General features: G+C 32.8%; 2 protein-coding genes across 2 annotated transcripts in view; one reads left to right on the forward strand and one right to left on the reverse strand.

Annotated features, from left to right (window-relative positions):
- LOC108909158 (43 kDa receptor-associated protein of the synapse homolog) overlaps positions 1 to 2,143 on the reverse strand; it is an 82,864-nt gene extending 80,721 nt beyond the window's left edge. Inside the window, exon 1 of the mRNA XM_023455497.1 lies at positions 2,134 to 2,143. Coding sequence (XP_023311265.1) covers positions 2,134 to 2,143 — 10 coding nt within the window. The remainder of the gene's footprint in view (positions 1 to 2,133) is intronic.
- An 8,719-nt stretch (positions 2,144 to 10,862) lies between these two features.
- LOC111691945 (succinate dehydrogenase [ubiquinone] flavoprotein subunit, mitochondrial-like) lies at positions 10,863 to 11,639 on the forward strand. Its single transcript, XM_023455494.1, has 2 exons — positions 10,863 to 11,162; positions 11,454 to 11,639. Exons 1-2 carry the CDS (start codon positions 11,100 to 11,102, stop codon positions 11,637 to 11,639), a joined length of 249 nt encoding a protein of 82 aa, XP_023311262.1. The 5' UTR covers positions 10,863 to 11,099.
- Positions 11,640 to 17,030: the final 5,391 nt, after the last annotated feature.

Raw genomic sequence — 17,030 nt, forward strand, 5'->3', positions numbered from 1 at the left:
CAAGATAGACCGAGGCAGACAATTCCTCGTCGCAATCAAGAACTTTGACTATGAGTGTATATAGTCAAGGGCTCTGAGTAGTTGGAAATGGACATCGATATCGGAAAGAAAATCATCTTCAGCGACGAGATCCATTTTTTGGTGAACGACTATGTCAGCAACCAAAGTTGTCACGTTTGTGGAGATAGCAATCCACATGAGACCCATCAGTTACAAATGTATCCAGAAAAATCACTGTTTGGTGTAGATTTTGGTCCGGCGGGGTCATTTGCCTGTGATTATTCCAAAATGAAGCTGACACCGCCATAACTGTCAACCGGCGAGAGGTAGAGGTCGTTGATAACCAATTTTGTGTGGCCTAAATTGGAAGATATGGATTTAAACAACACGACGTGTGGTTTCAACAAGACGGCGCTGCGTGCCACACAGCATGCGATATTAACTGACTAACGGGGTAGTTTGATTTAACGCCATTAGACTTTTTCTTGTGGGGTTGTCAATTGATGTTACTGGCATAATGCATCAGCTGAGCTCTAAAGATAAAAAAGACATCTAAATTTCTGTTTTTATTTACCTCATTTCAACTCCCTCCATGGCTAACACTGTACATTGTACATACCTTTGGGACAAAATGATCGAAATAATTAAAATCAAGCTGGATATTTTAAATAATCTTTAAAAAATATATAAAATAGAATAGGGCACGATTGTACTGAATAATGCACTAAATTTACAACGTCTTGGTTTTTTTTATTTGTTGGAAAATTAACAGAAATTCGGAGCAGATTTCCAGATATATTTTCCTGGAATAAATTTTAATGAATAAGAAAATAACATTTTAGCAAAACTTTTATATTCTGAATACTTTTAATCTCAACTTAGTCGGTTTTAAGTACAAATTAACAAAGTTCACCATTTCCTTAAAAACAATGTTCAAAGTATATTTCAACTTGAGCTTTAACCAACTTGACATAAAACCACAAACACAACGTAGGGTCGGAAAACAAACATTGTTGTCTAAATTCACTGAAAAGTAGATATTCTGTCTTTGTCTGACTCTGAATCATCTGAGCATATATTTGATACTTCTGAATCTTCTGATTCCAGAACAACATGATCCTGATCATCTTGAACAAATTCAAAATATGTAATTTTCTCTAATAGTGGACACTGTCTGGTGATTTGTTTATTAAAATAATAATAAATAAGGTTATTTTTTTGAAATATATGATAACATTTACATTGGTAAGTAGGAAGAGATCCTTCGAAATAGGACCCTTGATTGATCACAATATGTCCATGTATCTCCAGAGGACACCAGAGGTGTTATACTCGACGGTTTCAGTCACTTTTTTAATTTTAAATATTTGGCAATTTAAATAATTTTACTGTTCCACTATCTACATAAATATCACTATACATTTAACATGATGAACGTAATATATTTATCTGAAATTTACTGGAATGGTTTGGATTGATTTTTAAATTTGAAACACTGGATGGAAATTAACGTTACAAGCGCCCACTCACATTGCAACTAAATATGCAGAATTGCATTCAATTGTCATTTCTCATGCAAATTCGCGAACTAAGCAAAACTTATTAAACGATTTGTCGCTACTGTAGCATTAAATGACAACATAACGCTGACGTCTAACTCACTACCGACCAGTTGTATAGGGTCGGATGGATCGGTAATTACTGCCACGCAATTGGAATCGCATAAATGAAGTATATACATATATTTGGCATTAGGTAAACGTTAGCAGTAATTATATTTCTTAAAAATATTAAATTTTAAAATCGAATTGAAAGGAAAATTTATATGACATTTTCAAAAAGGAATGAAAGGAAATTTTACGTCTCTATTTGTAGCCCATCAATTGATGTTTTTCTAAAACATTGCCGCATCTTCGAAAAAGAAAAAACAATCTGTACATATTTCTCTTGATGGGTATCTTAAGACAAAATTACACCGGAAATTTTGAAATTTCATTGAAACACTGAAAAAATTGTTTCCAGATACTTAAGGTTTTTGTTCTTCTATTTGATTAAATATCGACTTCTTTTCTTGGTAATTGTTTGGAACAATGATATCAGCTAATTCTAGACTTAAAAAAATAATATACCTACCTATACACATCTTATGCACAGCATTCTTATGAAAACAGTACTTCCAAACAAATAATAACAAAGAAATTAGGTCCTAGTTCCTAATTAATGTACTAGTAACAGTAAAAATTAGGTTGGTACGACGAAGAGTAGAGTAGAATAGAATAAAGTAGAGTAGAGTAGAGTAGAGCAGAACAGTGCAGAATAAAGCAGAGCAGAGTACAGTAGAGTGTAGAATAGATTGTAGAGTACAGTGAAGAGCAGAGTGTAGAGTAGAGTGCAGAGTAGAGTGTAGAGTAGAGTGTAAAGTAGAGTGTAGAGTAAAGTGTAGAGTGGAGTGTAGAGTAGAGCGTAGAATATAGTGTAGAGTAGAGTGTAGAGTAGAGTGTAGAGTGTACAGTAAAGTGTAGAGTAAAGTATAAAGTATAGAGTAAAGTGTAGAGTAGAGTGTAGAGTGTAAAGTGTAGAGATGCAACATGCAACATGCTCTTGAGCAGTGCAGAATAGAGCAGAGTAGAATAAAGTAGAGTGTAGAGTAGGTTGTAGAGTACAATGGGGAGCAGAGTGTAGAGTAGAGTGTAGAGTGGAGTGTAGAATAGAGTGTAGAGTAGAGCGTAGAGTGTATAGCAGAGTGTAGAGTAAAGTAGAGTGTAGAGTAGAGTGTAGAATAGAGTGTAGAGTAGAGTGTGGAGTGTACTGTAAAGTGTAAAGTAAAGTGTAGAGTACAGTGTAGAGTAGAGTGTAGAGTGTAAAGTGTAAAGTGTTGAGTAGAGTATAGAGTAGAGTATAGAGTGGAGTGTAGAGTGTAGAGTAGTGTAGAGGAGAGTGTAGAGTAGAATGTAGAGTAGAGTGTAGAGCAGAGTGTAGAGTAGAGTGTAGAGTAGTTTAAAGTAGAGTGTAGAGTAGAGTGTAGAGCAGAATGCAGTGTAGAGTGTAGAGTAGAGTGGGGTGGAGAATTCTGAATATGTTCAAAAGCATGCAACATGCTCTTGAGTAGTGTAGAATAGAGTGCTGAGTAAAGTAGAGTGTAGAGTAGATTGTATAGTACAATGGAGAGCAGAGTGTAGAGTAGAGTGTAGAGTAGAGTGTAGAGTAGAGTGTAGAGTAGAGTGTAGAGTAGAGTGTAGAGTAGAGTGTAGAGTAGAGTGTAGAATAGAGTGTAGAGTAGACTGTAGAGTAGAGTGTAGAGTGTAGAGTGTCGAGTAGAGTGTAGAGTAGAGTGTAGAGTAGAGTGTAGAGTAGAGTGTAGAGTAGAGTGTAGAGTAGAGTGTAGAGTAGAGTGTAGAGTAGAGTGTAGAGTAGAGTGTAGAGTAGAGTGTAGAGTAGAGTGTAGAGTAGAGTGTAGAGTAGAGTGTAGAGTAGAGTGTAGAGTAGAGTGTAGAGTAGAGTGTAGAGTAGAGTGTAGAGTAGAGTGTAGAGTAGAGTGTAGAGTAGAGTGTAGAGTAGAGTGTAGAGTAGAGTGTAGAGTAGAGTGTAGAGTAGAGTGTAGAGTAGAGTATAGAGTAGAGTGTAGAGTAGACTGTAGAGTAGAGTGTAGAGTGTAGAGTGTCGAGTAGAGTGTAGAGTAGAGTGTAGAGTAGAGTGTAGAGTAGAGTATAGAGTAGAGTATAGAGTAGAGTGAAGTGTAGAGTGTAGAGTGTAGAGTAGAGTGGGGTGGAGAATTCTGAATATGTTCAAGAGCATGTTGCTCTTGTAGTAGAAACATCAGACATGGAAGCTAAACATTTTCCTTTAAGCGAATTTGCAAGATCATGTTTTCTTGGTCACATTAACATATTAGGTATATCTTTTGGTTCCTTTCGTTTTTCACTCATGAATAATTAAGATTCTGTTTTTGTTGTTTTAAAAAATAAGTATTACCTATATTTAAATTTTGCTTGAGCAGTACTAATTTGGGATTGGAAGCATCTGGATCCCAAATATATAAATTTTATTAAAATATCTTAATTTCATATTTCATAGTCACTGAGTCTTCCTGCAAAATATATCTGGAAAATGTATGTATGGAAAATGTTTCAGTTTTTTTCCGAATTCTTCCTACTAGTAATGTTGCCTGTGCAAAAATAATATGAAAATATTGGTTAAGACGTGAGGCATTTCCCCCCCTTTATTTCGGTTATTATATCGAAAAGTCACATCTAAACACAAGTACTAGAATACCAAATTTTATTTAAATGGGACAAAGCATTTTAAAGTTATTTGGAAAAAACCTAATTTTTTTTGCGAACATTAACCCTTTCTGGCATCTAAATGACACAACAATTTTGTATAAAGGCAAGTTGCGGTAAATCACCATATTTTAAGGTTCCCTACACGGACCTGCCCTGTGTCGGTTCATTTACTAATCACCCTGTACATAACTAGGTAGATTACATAAAAATTCACCCTTGAAAATAGTCATATTTCATTGAACCAACAAATTTGACATTCTAAACAGTTAATTATGACTTAAAATTTTTCATACCGTAATCGATTTAAATTTTAATTTATGGAATGACGTTTTAAGTATATTAAACTCCATTAAATTTTGAATTATATCCTTATTTTTCCGTTGAGAGACACCGACAGTTGAAGTAATGGACACAAACGCGGCAGTTGCCACATCAGGAGATAAAATTTTATTACAGCATAAGTAATATCGAATATTGAAATGTAGTAGAGATAGGAAAAGAGAGGTATATTTTTTTCAGAGTTTTGTATGGACAGTTCAAATGTAAAATTAATTAGGACCTAACAGCGATCGACGTTGTGACAAACAAGTCCTAGTCAAAATAAGCAAAAAAGGTGACACTGACAGTTATCTAAAAGTTGCTAAAGCCTCTAGTAGGCCAGGAAAAAGAGCTGGGAAATGACCATTTTGCGACTTTTTATTTCGGCAAGCTGAATTTATCACTATAGATGCTAAATATTATGTATAATAACATATTAGTTTCCACAGTCAAAAAAATGGGGGAAAGATTGTTTACAGGCTGGTTAATTGTATAATTTTTACGTAAATTCACGTTTTTCGCTTTTTCTGTTCATTTCCACGCGAAAACAGCAACGTACTTTTTTTTCGTCTTCAAAAGACCTACAAAACTAGTTCTCGAGCGTCAAAGAATATTGATTAGATCAAAAGTTATAAACAGAAGAAGTTTATTTATGACTTTTGAATTAAACATTTATAAACTGCGTTATTATTATCAGAACGTTTTGGCATCGCATCCTCTCATTCCTTATCACTGTCTAATAACTCATATGAAATCTGGAATTGGTAAGTTGAATAGTTTACAAGTTATGGCCTCATAAACAAATTAACTAATTATTAGTTTGGACGATCCCGAGGATCTTCCACAATCACACTGATTTTTTTCATGGTAGATTTCATAATAATACATTGAAATCTATCATTTGTTTTTTAAATTTCAAATTTGCATCCTGGAAATTTTGTTGACCAATCCAGCGCGTGGAGCGAGAGAGATAGCATGTCCTTTTATTCTCTCTCGCACACTAGTCGCGCTTTCTCAGCAGTGATGGCTGCCTCTAGGAGTATAAATAAAAGTCCTAAAATGGAGCCCCGTGGAACCCCATGATCTACTGACAAGAAATCAGATGCATTATAATTTATAATTTTTGCTATGTTCTATCAAATAAAAACTACAAATACATTAACTTGATGGTTCAATACGTCGAACGCCTTGCTGAAACCTAAAAGAATCAGGCAAGTAATCACGTTATTATCACTGGCTTTATAAATTTCATAATTTCATTTTTCCATCGTCATATGTTTAAAGCAGTAGTGGTGCTGTGTTAGGGTCTAAAGCCGAAGTGAAATGAAGGGAAAATATAACTTAAAATTAATTTGTTAATGATCTTTAACGAGGCTTACATTCAGAAAGGGGGGGATGGGGACGACATTAATCTTTTTATTAATATTTCGTTGGATAATATTACAGCACCTTTTGTTTGAGATTTTCTTAGTCCATTGTAATTGATGAAGTATATAGTCGTTAAGTTAAAGAAAATCCGAAGGGGGATCATAAATCACATTGTGCCAGCCTAATCAAGCTGGATTTAAATGTTAAAATAATGATGTCGAAGACAAATTTTCTTTGGAAAAATCGTCCATTCTTGTTTGGTTGAGGTACTCAGTAAACCGCAAAATGATTAGCTTCCGATAGTGAATATTTTGTCGGCAACAAGGATTGTTTATAAGTACAATGTGTTTCAATAAAAATATGACTTTGAACCGCCAATAAATTTTCAGAAAACATTTCTGTTGATATCAAAATTTTTTCTTTTTTAATTAACATTTTTAATATTTGCTTTTGTACATTTACTTTACATTATTCAATTATATGAGGTTGGATAAAATAGTAAAGTAGAACGTAATTGCGTGTGTTGTGTGTTGTCTATCGAGTTGATTCCTTCTCGTGTATTGGTAGCACTATTGTAATAGAGAAAAACGAATCTAAACCTAGAGTGACTTATATCGAATGAAAGTTTAAAGTCTATAGATTAATCTGGTATACATATCGTTGGAAGACGAGTAAACTTAAAGAAGATATTTCAATCCAACATAAACCATAACATGAAAATTTTCATTAATTGTTAATTTTTATAATAAATGTCACAAATGTCAAAGCTAAAGGTGGCTTTGTAAGAATACCCGGAGATGATCTAAAAAACATAAAATAGGGAATATTTTATTAATTAATTTATTGAATTGTATATAAAAATAAAAGGACATTTGTTAAAAATGTGTTAGTTATAAGTAGTGTTGTGAAAAAGTGATTGAAAAGGACTTCCAAAGACTGAAAAATTCTGTATATGGACCTTAAGCAAAGCTAGCGATAGAATATTCAGGAAGGATGAGAAAAACAAAAAAATATTGATTAGTTACGGCTTGGGTTTTGCAACATGTACAGCGTGGAGAGGCAGCTCCCGAAAAATTAAAAATAAAGCAAGAAAAAACAGTCCAAAAAAGAAAATTAAACAATCACCAGTTAAATCCACAGTTTGCCAGAGTCCAGAGAAAGTTATTTTGTCATCCCATCAAAATTTTCCGCTATCAGCAGTATAAAGCAGTTCCAAAGCAGTTTCCAGTGACCCCATAAATAGTCTGCAAGGCCTCTACATAGTTTCCAGCAGAGAAAACTTCAAAGCTTACAACGTACCAGGTACCTAAAACACAGAGTAGTATAATATTGCTAGATATCACCAATAAATCATGCTTTCTCTCGCATCAAACCTTTGCAAAGTATAAATAACAAACCACAGGACTTACCTATACAGAAATAAGCATTATCCAATCACTTGTAACTTAAATATTTTACTATTTTTACGAGCTCTGACAAAATCTGTCAAATGAACAGCCATTTTCGTTCCTGTTTAGATATAAGAGATGCCCCTGTCTGATAGGCAACAAATAATATAAGGAGATGTACTCAGTATTGCATAGGTCAAATAAAGTTAGTTAATAGTTATTCTTTTTATAATTATTCCTTATACCTATTGTTTGTAAGCTGAGCCGAAAAAAAATTTGTTATTAAAATATTCTTTGTTGTGGAAAAATTATTACTTATAAAAAGGTATTCCTAGTTTGAGTTTATAAACTTTTCAAGTATAAAGTCATATAACAAATTTTTGAATAAACACTTTATTGAATTTCAAACTCTCTATTCATTTCAAAGTGTATTGTATTGTACTAGTTTGTGTGTAAATATAGAACCGACTCCTGAGGTTTTCTGATATTGTCTGATATGTAACAAGTGTCTACCAACAGCTGGCCAGGGATAAGAAAGTACAAGGTAAGACATAAAATATAGTAGAGGTTTGTATGGAATAATTTACAGCTTAATTAAAAATAAAAATTAAAATCGGTACACATACATTGAAATTATATTTCAATATGTACCCTTTGGTATGAAACATGTTAAAGAAATATCGCAGAAAAATTCTAAACTAAAAAAGTGCGAATTTTTGTTGAAAATTGTTAATAACAAATTTAAGATTATGATTCGCGAGTTGGAAAGTGTGCAGAATTCATTTAATAACTGTCCTTCATATAATCGCACAATCGGTTTCCAGGTAGTTTTTGTCTTGAGGAAATGTTTTATTGCTTGGCCTACTAGTCAAGACTCATTAGTTTAGACAAAGTTCAGTTACAACAAATTGATTAAAACTATATTTCTGCATTTTAAGGATTGGCTTTTCTCTCTCATTTCGTACAAAATTGCAGAAATTCAAGTGTTTCATTGAAACATACTATCTAGATATCAAAACGGTTATACTGGGAGTAAATTATCTTAACGAAACGGCCTTTCGGTAGATCTCCCAATGGCCATTCTTGCGCAAAATTTGACGCTCCATTTCTTACAATTAACGAACAGATATTCGAGGGATTGCCTGTTGAATCCTTTTCCTATTTCTTACAATTAAGGATGACAGGGGAGTTAATGAAACTGTTATATCGAAAAGGAAAATCTTAGTGTGGCTTCAAATATTTTGCTACCCCGGATTAAGATTAAGTTATAAATACATCATTAATTTTTTTTTATTTCTTGATATTTGAATTTTAGAAAATCCTACCTATATTTCTATGTAAAATATTACACAGAGAGAATCAAGTATTTGTAGCAGGACTTAAACAGGCGATAGGAGCCCTCATTTTTAGAAAAAAATTTCTATAAATGTGGATGGGAGTAACTTCAGTTTGGAAATACAAAATACAGTTTTTTTTTTGGTAATTCAAGAAAAGTATACGTGATTTATTTTGGCAAAATAAGCAGCAGTTTGAAGTTCCTAATATTATCATGGAAAAAACTTTTTGTGTTCTGACTAGTGGTTAAGGAATATGGAACTCCAAATTTTTTTAAATAGTGAATTTTTTTTTTAAATATTTAAGTAATAATAATTTAATAATAGGGTTGGGCATTAAGAATTTTCATTATGTTTACATCGGTAGTTCTGCATAAACTTATTAAGTTGCTATGTTGGCAGTACCAACGTCGAGCAACAATAGTGGGTAGTCGCTTAAGTGTAAATCTACAATACACAAGATAGTTCCAATGCGCAAATCTTGTCATCCACGAGGCTATGAATGATTTTCCTTCCTTTTTTTGCTCAACATGATTGAAAAGCAAGTCCCAAGTTTCATCTTTTTTCTTTCATCAAATCCAAGTGTGTCGATGGATTTTAATTACAACATTAACTGTAAGATTATATTTAAACGATGAACACTGCTAAGTTTTTTTAATAATACAATATATCAGGTGGATCATTTTGGCGATGGTTGTATTAGGATATTGAGATTTAAAAAAAGAGAGAAGTTTTAGAGAAATTCAAATCTAGACATATTTTTAAATTTATGAATTTTTGAAATCCATAAAATCTTTACTATAACAACTTTTCTGTAAAAAACTACTTAATTAATGTGATCCTCCATTTTGTGCAAAAACAATATTATATACAAAAAGTATTAATACCACAATGTCATGTTTTTATTTAAAAAAGTTTTTCAAAAATTGTTGTTCGATGCATGCCTGTTGTTCTTGGTATTCATCCAGTTGTGAATAATTGGACAATACAAATTACAATAAAATGGATTTGGTCTAAGAACTCGAAGATATCAATACGGGGAAGTTTGTGATATATTGGCACTTGACAACTATAAAATGTTACATCAAAATATTGTAATCGCCTTTAACAGAGTTTTTGAAATTTGATTGTTGACTGCACTTAAATACCTCTTAGTCCAGACGGTATCTGTTTCAAAGAGTCCACATTTGGGTGAATCGTATATCCACGGAAATTTTTGGCTTTTTGGCTTTCAAATATCACTAGAAATGAAAGTTTTTCTATGCGCATAAAAAAAACGTGGGCTTAACTTTTGGCGGCACAATATGTTAAAAAAATTCGAAAAATGTCATATTTTTCTTCCTATTTATTTATGTATATTTTCAAGTTGATTTTAGGCGAAAATAGAAGAGGAAAAAAATGTTTGTAATTACATTTTTTATAAAGCATGACTAGTTACAAATCGAATGAATCATGATTATCATTGTAAAAATCGAAAAAATCGCAAAAATGGGGTTAAAAAACAAGGGAATTTTTTTGGAGTATTTGAATTAGGTATAGGACCTTTATACTTGGCTTAAGAAAACTTCATGTTATGTAGAATCATCACACCAAATTTCATCAAAATCGGTTCGATAGATTTTGCATAATAATTTTGCAATCCAGATTTAAAANTGATAAACTTTTATTCTATTAAATTTTATGATAAGAATTTTTCAAGAAAAAGATGAGATTATAAAAAATTTAAATATTCTTATAAGCAACCAGTAAAATAGAACAGCGTAGGTTTGGTTGCCTATGCATGAAACACTAGAAATATAATTTTTAATTTTGAATAATTTATATTCTCTATTAACATTTGACTGGTTGAAAAACATACGCCTCCAATATAAACCAATGAGTTATTAATAAAGTAGTATGGATCCAGTGCGAAAGTGTACATCTCCCTCTAAAATTGTAGCATCTTCGTTCACATCAGTGAGCGGTCATTGCCTCCAAAAATAAAGATATGTTTTTGAACTGGGTATAGATAACGGTGCATTATGTTTGTAATAATAAGTTATTTAAAAATTAAAATTAGACTATGTACGCTCTTCAATACTGCTTGTAACTTTCTCTTTAAACTTTAACACTAAAACAGTTTTTGAAGGTGTACAAGAAATATATTATTTTCTGTTGTAGATTTTAAAACAATCATTTTTAGTACGGAAATGTATGTTTTTAGTTATTTATTTTCATGTTATTTCAACCGTAAAACGATATTTTGAATTTCTCAGACTTTGGCGCGAAAATTCAAACAAGTCACTTTTGTTTTTCTCACGTGTGAGCTGGGATTGGTTCAAATTTAGTTGAAATTCTACCTTCACCGCATCTGGAAAAGCGCACGGCGCTCAACAGTATTTCGTATAAATATTTGTAAAATTGTGAACATGAGTAGTATTTTAAAATTGCAGTCGGTCCTAGCGAAAAATTTAATTAATAATGTAGTCAAGGTAAGTGATTATTTCCACCTGTGCTCAACCCGTGAATTTTCAGTTACATAACTTTAATTGCAGGTATTTATCTGTTATTTTTTAATATTATCCAATTACGATTACGTTTTATTACGTTTCTGAGTGGTTCACTAAGCCTTACGACAGATTTATACTTTTGGTTCCTATAACCTTCAGCAAAGCATCATGTACTTCTCACTTTTTTATTATTTTTTTCTTCAGCCACACGCTCCTTACACAACATTGTGCCACGCTTGAATGACTTACCTTTAAATTCTTTTATTGTTTCAGGTTAATACCGTACCTCAGTCGCTAACGCGAGCCCTGCACATTCAAGTGGATAGAAAGAATGCTAAAGTGTCCGATAGTGCCTCTAAAGTCTACCCGATAATCGACCACACGTACGATGCAGTTGTCGTGGGGGCAGGGGGCGCAGGATTGCGTGCAGCCTTCGGCTATCATTCATTCGATTTGTAACTAGTCATATTGTATAAAATTTAATTACAAACATTTTTTTCCTTTTCCATTTTCGCCTAAAATCAACTCTTGAAAAGGTACATAATTAAATAGGAAGAAAAATATGACATTTTTCGAATTTTTTTAACAAATTGTGCCGCCAAAAGTTAAGCCCACGCTTTTTTTTATGCGCATAGAAATTTTCATTTCTAGTGATATTTGAAAGCCAAAAAGCCAAAAGTCTCCGTGGATATACGATTCACCCACACCAAAACAGATACCGCCTAGTCTATATGTGTTATTTTAAATTTGTACTATTTTCTTCTTAGATCTTAGATTTTTGTGCGTGCTGCTTTTGTAACTTGTAATTAATGGATAGATTTAAAAAAGTTTCAAGAAGAATGTACCAGCAACAGCTAGAAGTTGTTGCAGAAAATTCACGAAATTTATTTAACACAATTATGTCTATAGCAAAATAAGGTCATTTATTCAAGGATGAATTAATATTTTATTAAATATCTCGCTTGTTTTTAACTTTTGACTGAAAATGGTTTTGCAACAAACCTGAAATAAATGGATTAAATAAAATTATTGGACTATCTTTTATTTGTAAACAAACTTGTAGATAATAAAAATCTGTGCAATTTCGATTCATGCCCTTTTTTTTCCTATAATCAATGATCTGAGTCCTACACTTACGGTAAAAGAAAAGAGGGACACAAACGTAGTATTTCTTGAACAACTCGATAACAACGCGGTTTTCTGTAATGTAAAACTCGATGACTTTGACTGTCAGGAAGATAACACAAACGAACCTTCAGAATCAGCATTTAACACGACACCCCTGAAGATGAGAAGTTGAAAATAAGGGAGGATCCAATAAAAACAAATTCGCACTTAAATTCGATATAGGCAAAGCGTTATAAGGGGTGGAATCTCGAAAATCTGGATGTAGATTACAATGATCCGGTTCCCCTCTCTTTTACAAAAAAGTTGTGGTATCGAATGAATGCAATTTCAAATATTCATAGTTACGTTCACTCAAATTTTTGTTTACCTGCGATTTCGTGAAAGCATTATCATTTCATTTCAACTTGTAATGCATGCAATTTGTTAATGATGTGTTATAAGTATAAAAAATTTAATAATAACTGAAAAATACGTAAAGAAACAGTTACAAAGGGAATTATGGTTTCTCGAAACCACAATGTTGAAAATAATCTGAATCCACAGGTAAATTCTTTGCAAAAAGGTGCTGTCATAATAGATTTTATGTACTACTGTGCGGCAAGTAAAGTTACACGCACTATTTTAAGTATGGAAATGTAAAAAATAAATAAAATTAATTTTTTATTGAAGAAAATGAAAGAAAATTAAAATACTGAATCATATCCATGTGTACACATCTATTTTGTGCATCAAATAAGCAGATAGTTTTAAATGGAATTAGGTAATTGCCGTAAATGTTATTTTATTCTATTCAAATGTCAAACTTTCGTCAAACTATGTGAAATATTTGCTGTAATCTATAATATTTCTTAGAATTTATATTATTTGTAAATATATACAATTTAATTCAAATCTTTCATAGTTTTGAAATTTATTATCTCGGACTTTAGCTACCATATCTCTTACAGTTCATCACAAACTGCAAATATATTTGTTTCAAAACTACCAGTTCCTTAAAATATGTATATTTATTTAAAATTTAGTATCAATATAGGAATTATTCAACATAAATGTAGCATATTATAATCAAACTTATGTTTTCTTGAAAGAAAATTGTTGCAGGTCACAGAATGGCGTAGGTGGGAGGTACACGGTAGATGGAGCCACTTACGCTCTGTGCATCCACATCTCCTTGTGAGTAATGGCACTAAAGCAGATGGATCATTCTAACGACATGATGATGAGGACCATCAATAAGTCCCAAACCGATATATGTCTGGAAAGTTTAAACTTACCAACGATCCTAGCTGTTGTATCAGGTGTTGTGAATTTGAAACAAAAATAACAAAATATGTTTTATTACTGAGAAATATTAATATCCAAATATATTCTTAAAATAAGTATATACAATCATTTGACCAAAACTATTCAATTTTGTGTTAAACAAACGATACATTAATATACAATAATGCAAAACATGTTTCTATAAAATCTATGTAAATCATAAAATTAAGAATACAATTGGTTTAACCGTAAGTATTAAATATTTATTTTAAATGTTGCCTATTTTTAAAGTAAGAAATTATATTTCTTGATAGAAATATAAAGTATTTAAATAAATAAATAATTTTCTTGAAATATGAAAATATTTTCTTGCGTGCGATACCTTAATATCAAATGTTGTACATTTGAATAAAGAAATTTTTTTGCTTGTAGAATTCTACGTCCTCTTATTTCTAGCGTCGAAATAAGGGATTGCAACTTAAAAAACCGATATGACCTTGACATGTTCTTTCGATCTTGGCTTCAAGACCAAGGTCACTAAGGAGTACTATCAGGTTCAAATACTGTCACTTCTTCTGATTCCGTAGTTAAAAGTAAAAAATTACAGTAAAAATCTACTTTTGACCTTGAACTGACCTTGACCATTGACCTTAAGGTCACAGTCAATATCATATTCGGATGCTGAATTTTCTGGAAAATGAGGGTCGTCATTTAAAACAACCGACTTGATCTTGATATGACCTTGAATCTTGACCTTTACGTCGAGGTCAATTTTATGCGCTGTGAAAACTACTGAGATTTTTGTCCTCACAATTAAAATAGAGATTTTTGGAGGTTTCCATACTTTTGACTAGATTGTCTAAGGGACGTAGTACAGGAGATTGTCGAATATTCTGCTGACATTGATTCGTCAATTTGAGTAGTTTTCTCAACCCACACTGATTTTCTTCGCACCCGAAGCGTGCTGGGGTGGGCCGTGCACACCCCGTCCCCCTAGCTACGCCCATGGGTAAATTTATAGTTGTACATTGTTAATAATATAACAAAAACAAAAAATAAACAGTAATAAATAAACGTCAAAAAGCACATGGTAACAAAGAAATAGAAGTGAAACTTATTCGCTAACTATTTCAGTTCAAAGATATTGCAATAGGTAGCCAAAATTAATGAATATCACCAATACTAGTCATACAATTTTTTTCTGGGTGTACACCGAGGCGGTTTATGAAAATTTAAATATTTTTTTAAAGGTATCGCATAGCGGCGGGCACATGTAAAACGGTCTATGGGCGCCATGGTGCACGTGGGCATAGGGTTGGGAGCCACTGGTATAGGGTTATTCATGGAATAGCATATTGGGTACCTAAATGTCCTCCACGGCTTGGTATGTACGCACTCTTTTGTCGAAATTTTGTATAAATGTTTTGAATAAATGATGCTCAATTTCATTGACACAATTCTCAATTTCCTTCTTCAAAGCGTGGATGGTCGTGAGCTTGTTAGCATAAACTTAGACTTCAAAAAAAAACCCCAAAGAAAACAGTCCAACGACGTTAAATCGTATGACTTGACGGGTCAATTCTGATCACCAAAACGGGAAATTACACGATCAGAAAATGACTCATGAAGTAATTTCTCGTGCTATATGACACGTAGCTTGTTTTGTTGAAACCACATGCCGTCTACATCTTGCATTTTAGGTACAGAAAAACTGGATTATCATATCGCGATAGCGAGCACCATTAACTTATTGCTTACCCAGTCGCATTTTCGAAAAAGAATGGGGCAATGATGCCACTAGCCCAAAATCCTCACCAAACAGTGCCACGTTATGGATGCATTTGTTTCTCGTGGATTTTCTGAACCCCAAATTCGACGGTTTTGTCGATTAATGAAGCCATCAAGATGATTTTATTCGAAAAATCAGCATTCATTTGTGTTGTTCCATAATCCATTCAACGAATTATCTTTTCTCTGCGCGGTCAGTAGACTTCAGTTCTTGAGTCAATTGAACTTTGTAAGCAATATACAAATCTTTTGTGAAAATACGTTGTAGATAACTTTTCGAAATGTCAAATTTCTGACCAGGGTGCCGAATAAGTGTTTCTTAACTCTCAGCAACACTCACAAACTGCTTCGATGTTTTGTGTTCAACCACTTGTTGAAGGACGGCCTGAGTGTTTAAGATCACTAATTGATCCAGTTTTCCTCAAATTTTCAATTAATCTATTCACAGTTGATGAAGTTAAATCACCATTTCGACCATATTTTGTATGAAAACCACGAACTGTAGATGTCAAACCTTCATTACTTTTAAAATATTGCTCAACAATGTAAACGCACTGTTCTTTCGTGTAGCACTCCATTTCTAATAGCCCTGAACTGTTAGCTGTCACGTTGTCTTTTTTAAATGGCGCTAAATTAAAATTTTGCGTGAATTTTGGGGCGCCCATTAGTTTCTTCTCTGCTTCACTAAAATAATCCAACCTGTATACTTGAAGTTCGCTGAGACTATTCGTGGTTGTTTTTCTTCAGATTTGACAGTGCAAAAATTTGCTGCTTAACACGTCCCCCTAGAGCCGACCCTGTCTGCGCTGTAATCATTACATGTCTAGAATTTCCTCCACAAAGAGCCGGATTTAGACCGAATACCGCTGGGAGCTAAAGCTTGATGTAAATATTAGTTTTCATCTAAGTTCGCCGACAAACACATATTTGTGGAAACTCATAGGACCGGACCGATTTCGCTTCGACGTGGATATGCGAAGGACAGAGAACGTGAAAACTTGGGAATTAATCCCTTACTTGTTATTCGTATTGCGGCTGTAAAAATTCACCCTTGGTTTCTGAATTGTTTTTTTTTCTGTTTGATAAACTCATGCATATTTAATTAGAGAGGAGTGCCACCCTAAAATTATTTTTTAAATAACACTGCATTCGATTTGATGTATCGAAACACAAATCTTGGTAATTCGAAATGTAAAAAGGCTGGCGGTAGATAAAGAAGATAGTAACACAGGAATAACAGTTATTTTTAGGGTAGCGATATAAAAAATCATAATTCTAAATAAACACAAATAGATATATAAACTACCAAATACTTTCTAGAATATCAGTAAATTAAAAAATTAAAAAATTCAGTTGCTACAGATAACAAATTATTATTTATGGTACAGTGGTTTATGTCACGCTGCATAGATATTAAATTATAATTATTTGCCATGATATAGATCCGAGATTTAAGAAGTATGTTGGTTCTAGCATTCCCACAATAGAACATGCAATCAGCACGAGACCCATCTCTAGGAACTCGTATATTGAAGGAACCCAGTAGATATGCTGAGTCAACACTGACACTGACTGAAAAAGTTTAAATAAGAAGGATAAACTATTGAGTATTCTTCTAGTGTGCAAAGACTGCATTTTGAATCGATCTAACAGCAGCCTATGTTCATATCC

The sequence above is a fragment of the Anoplophora glabripennis genome, unplaced genomic scaffold (assembly GCF_000390285.2).
Source record: "Anoplophora glabripennis isolate ALB-LARVAE unplaced genomic scaffold, Agla_2.0 scaffold463, whole genome shotgun sequence".
Classification (NCBI taxonomy): domain Eukaryota; kingdom Metazoa; phylum Arthropoda; class Insecta; order Coleoptera; family Cerambycidae; genus Anoplophora; species Anoplophora glabripennis.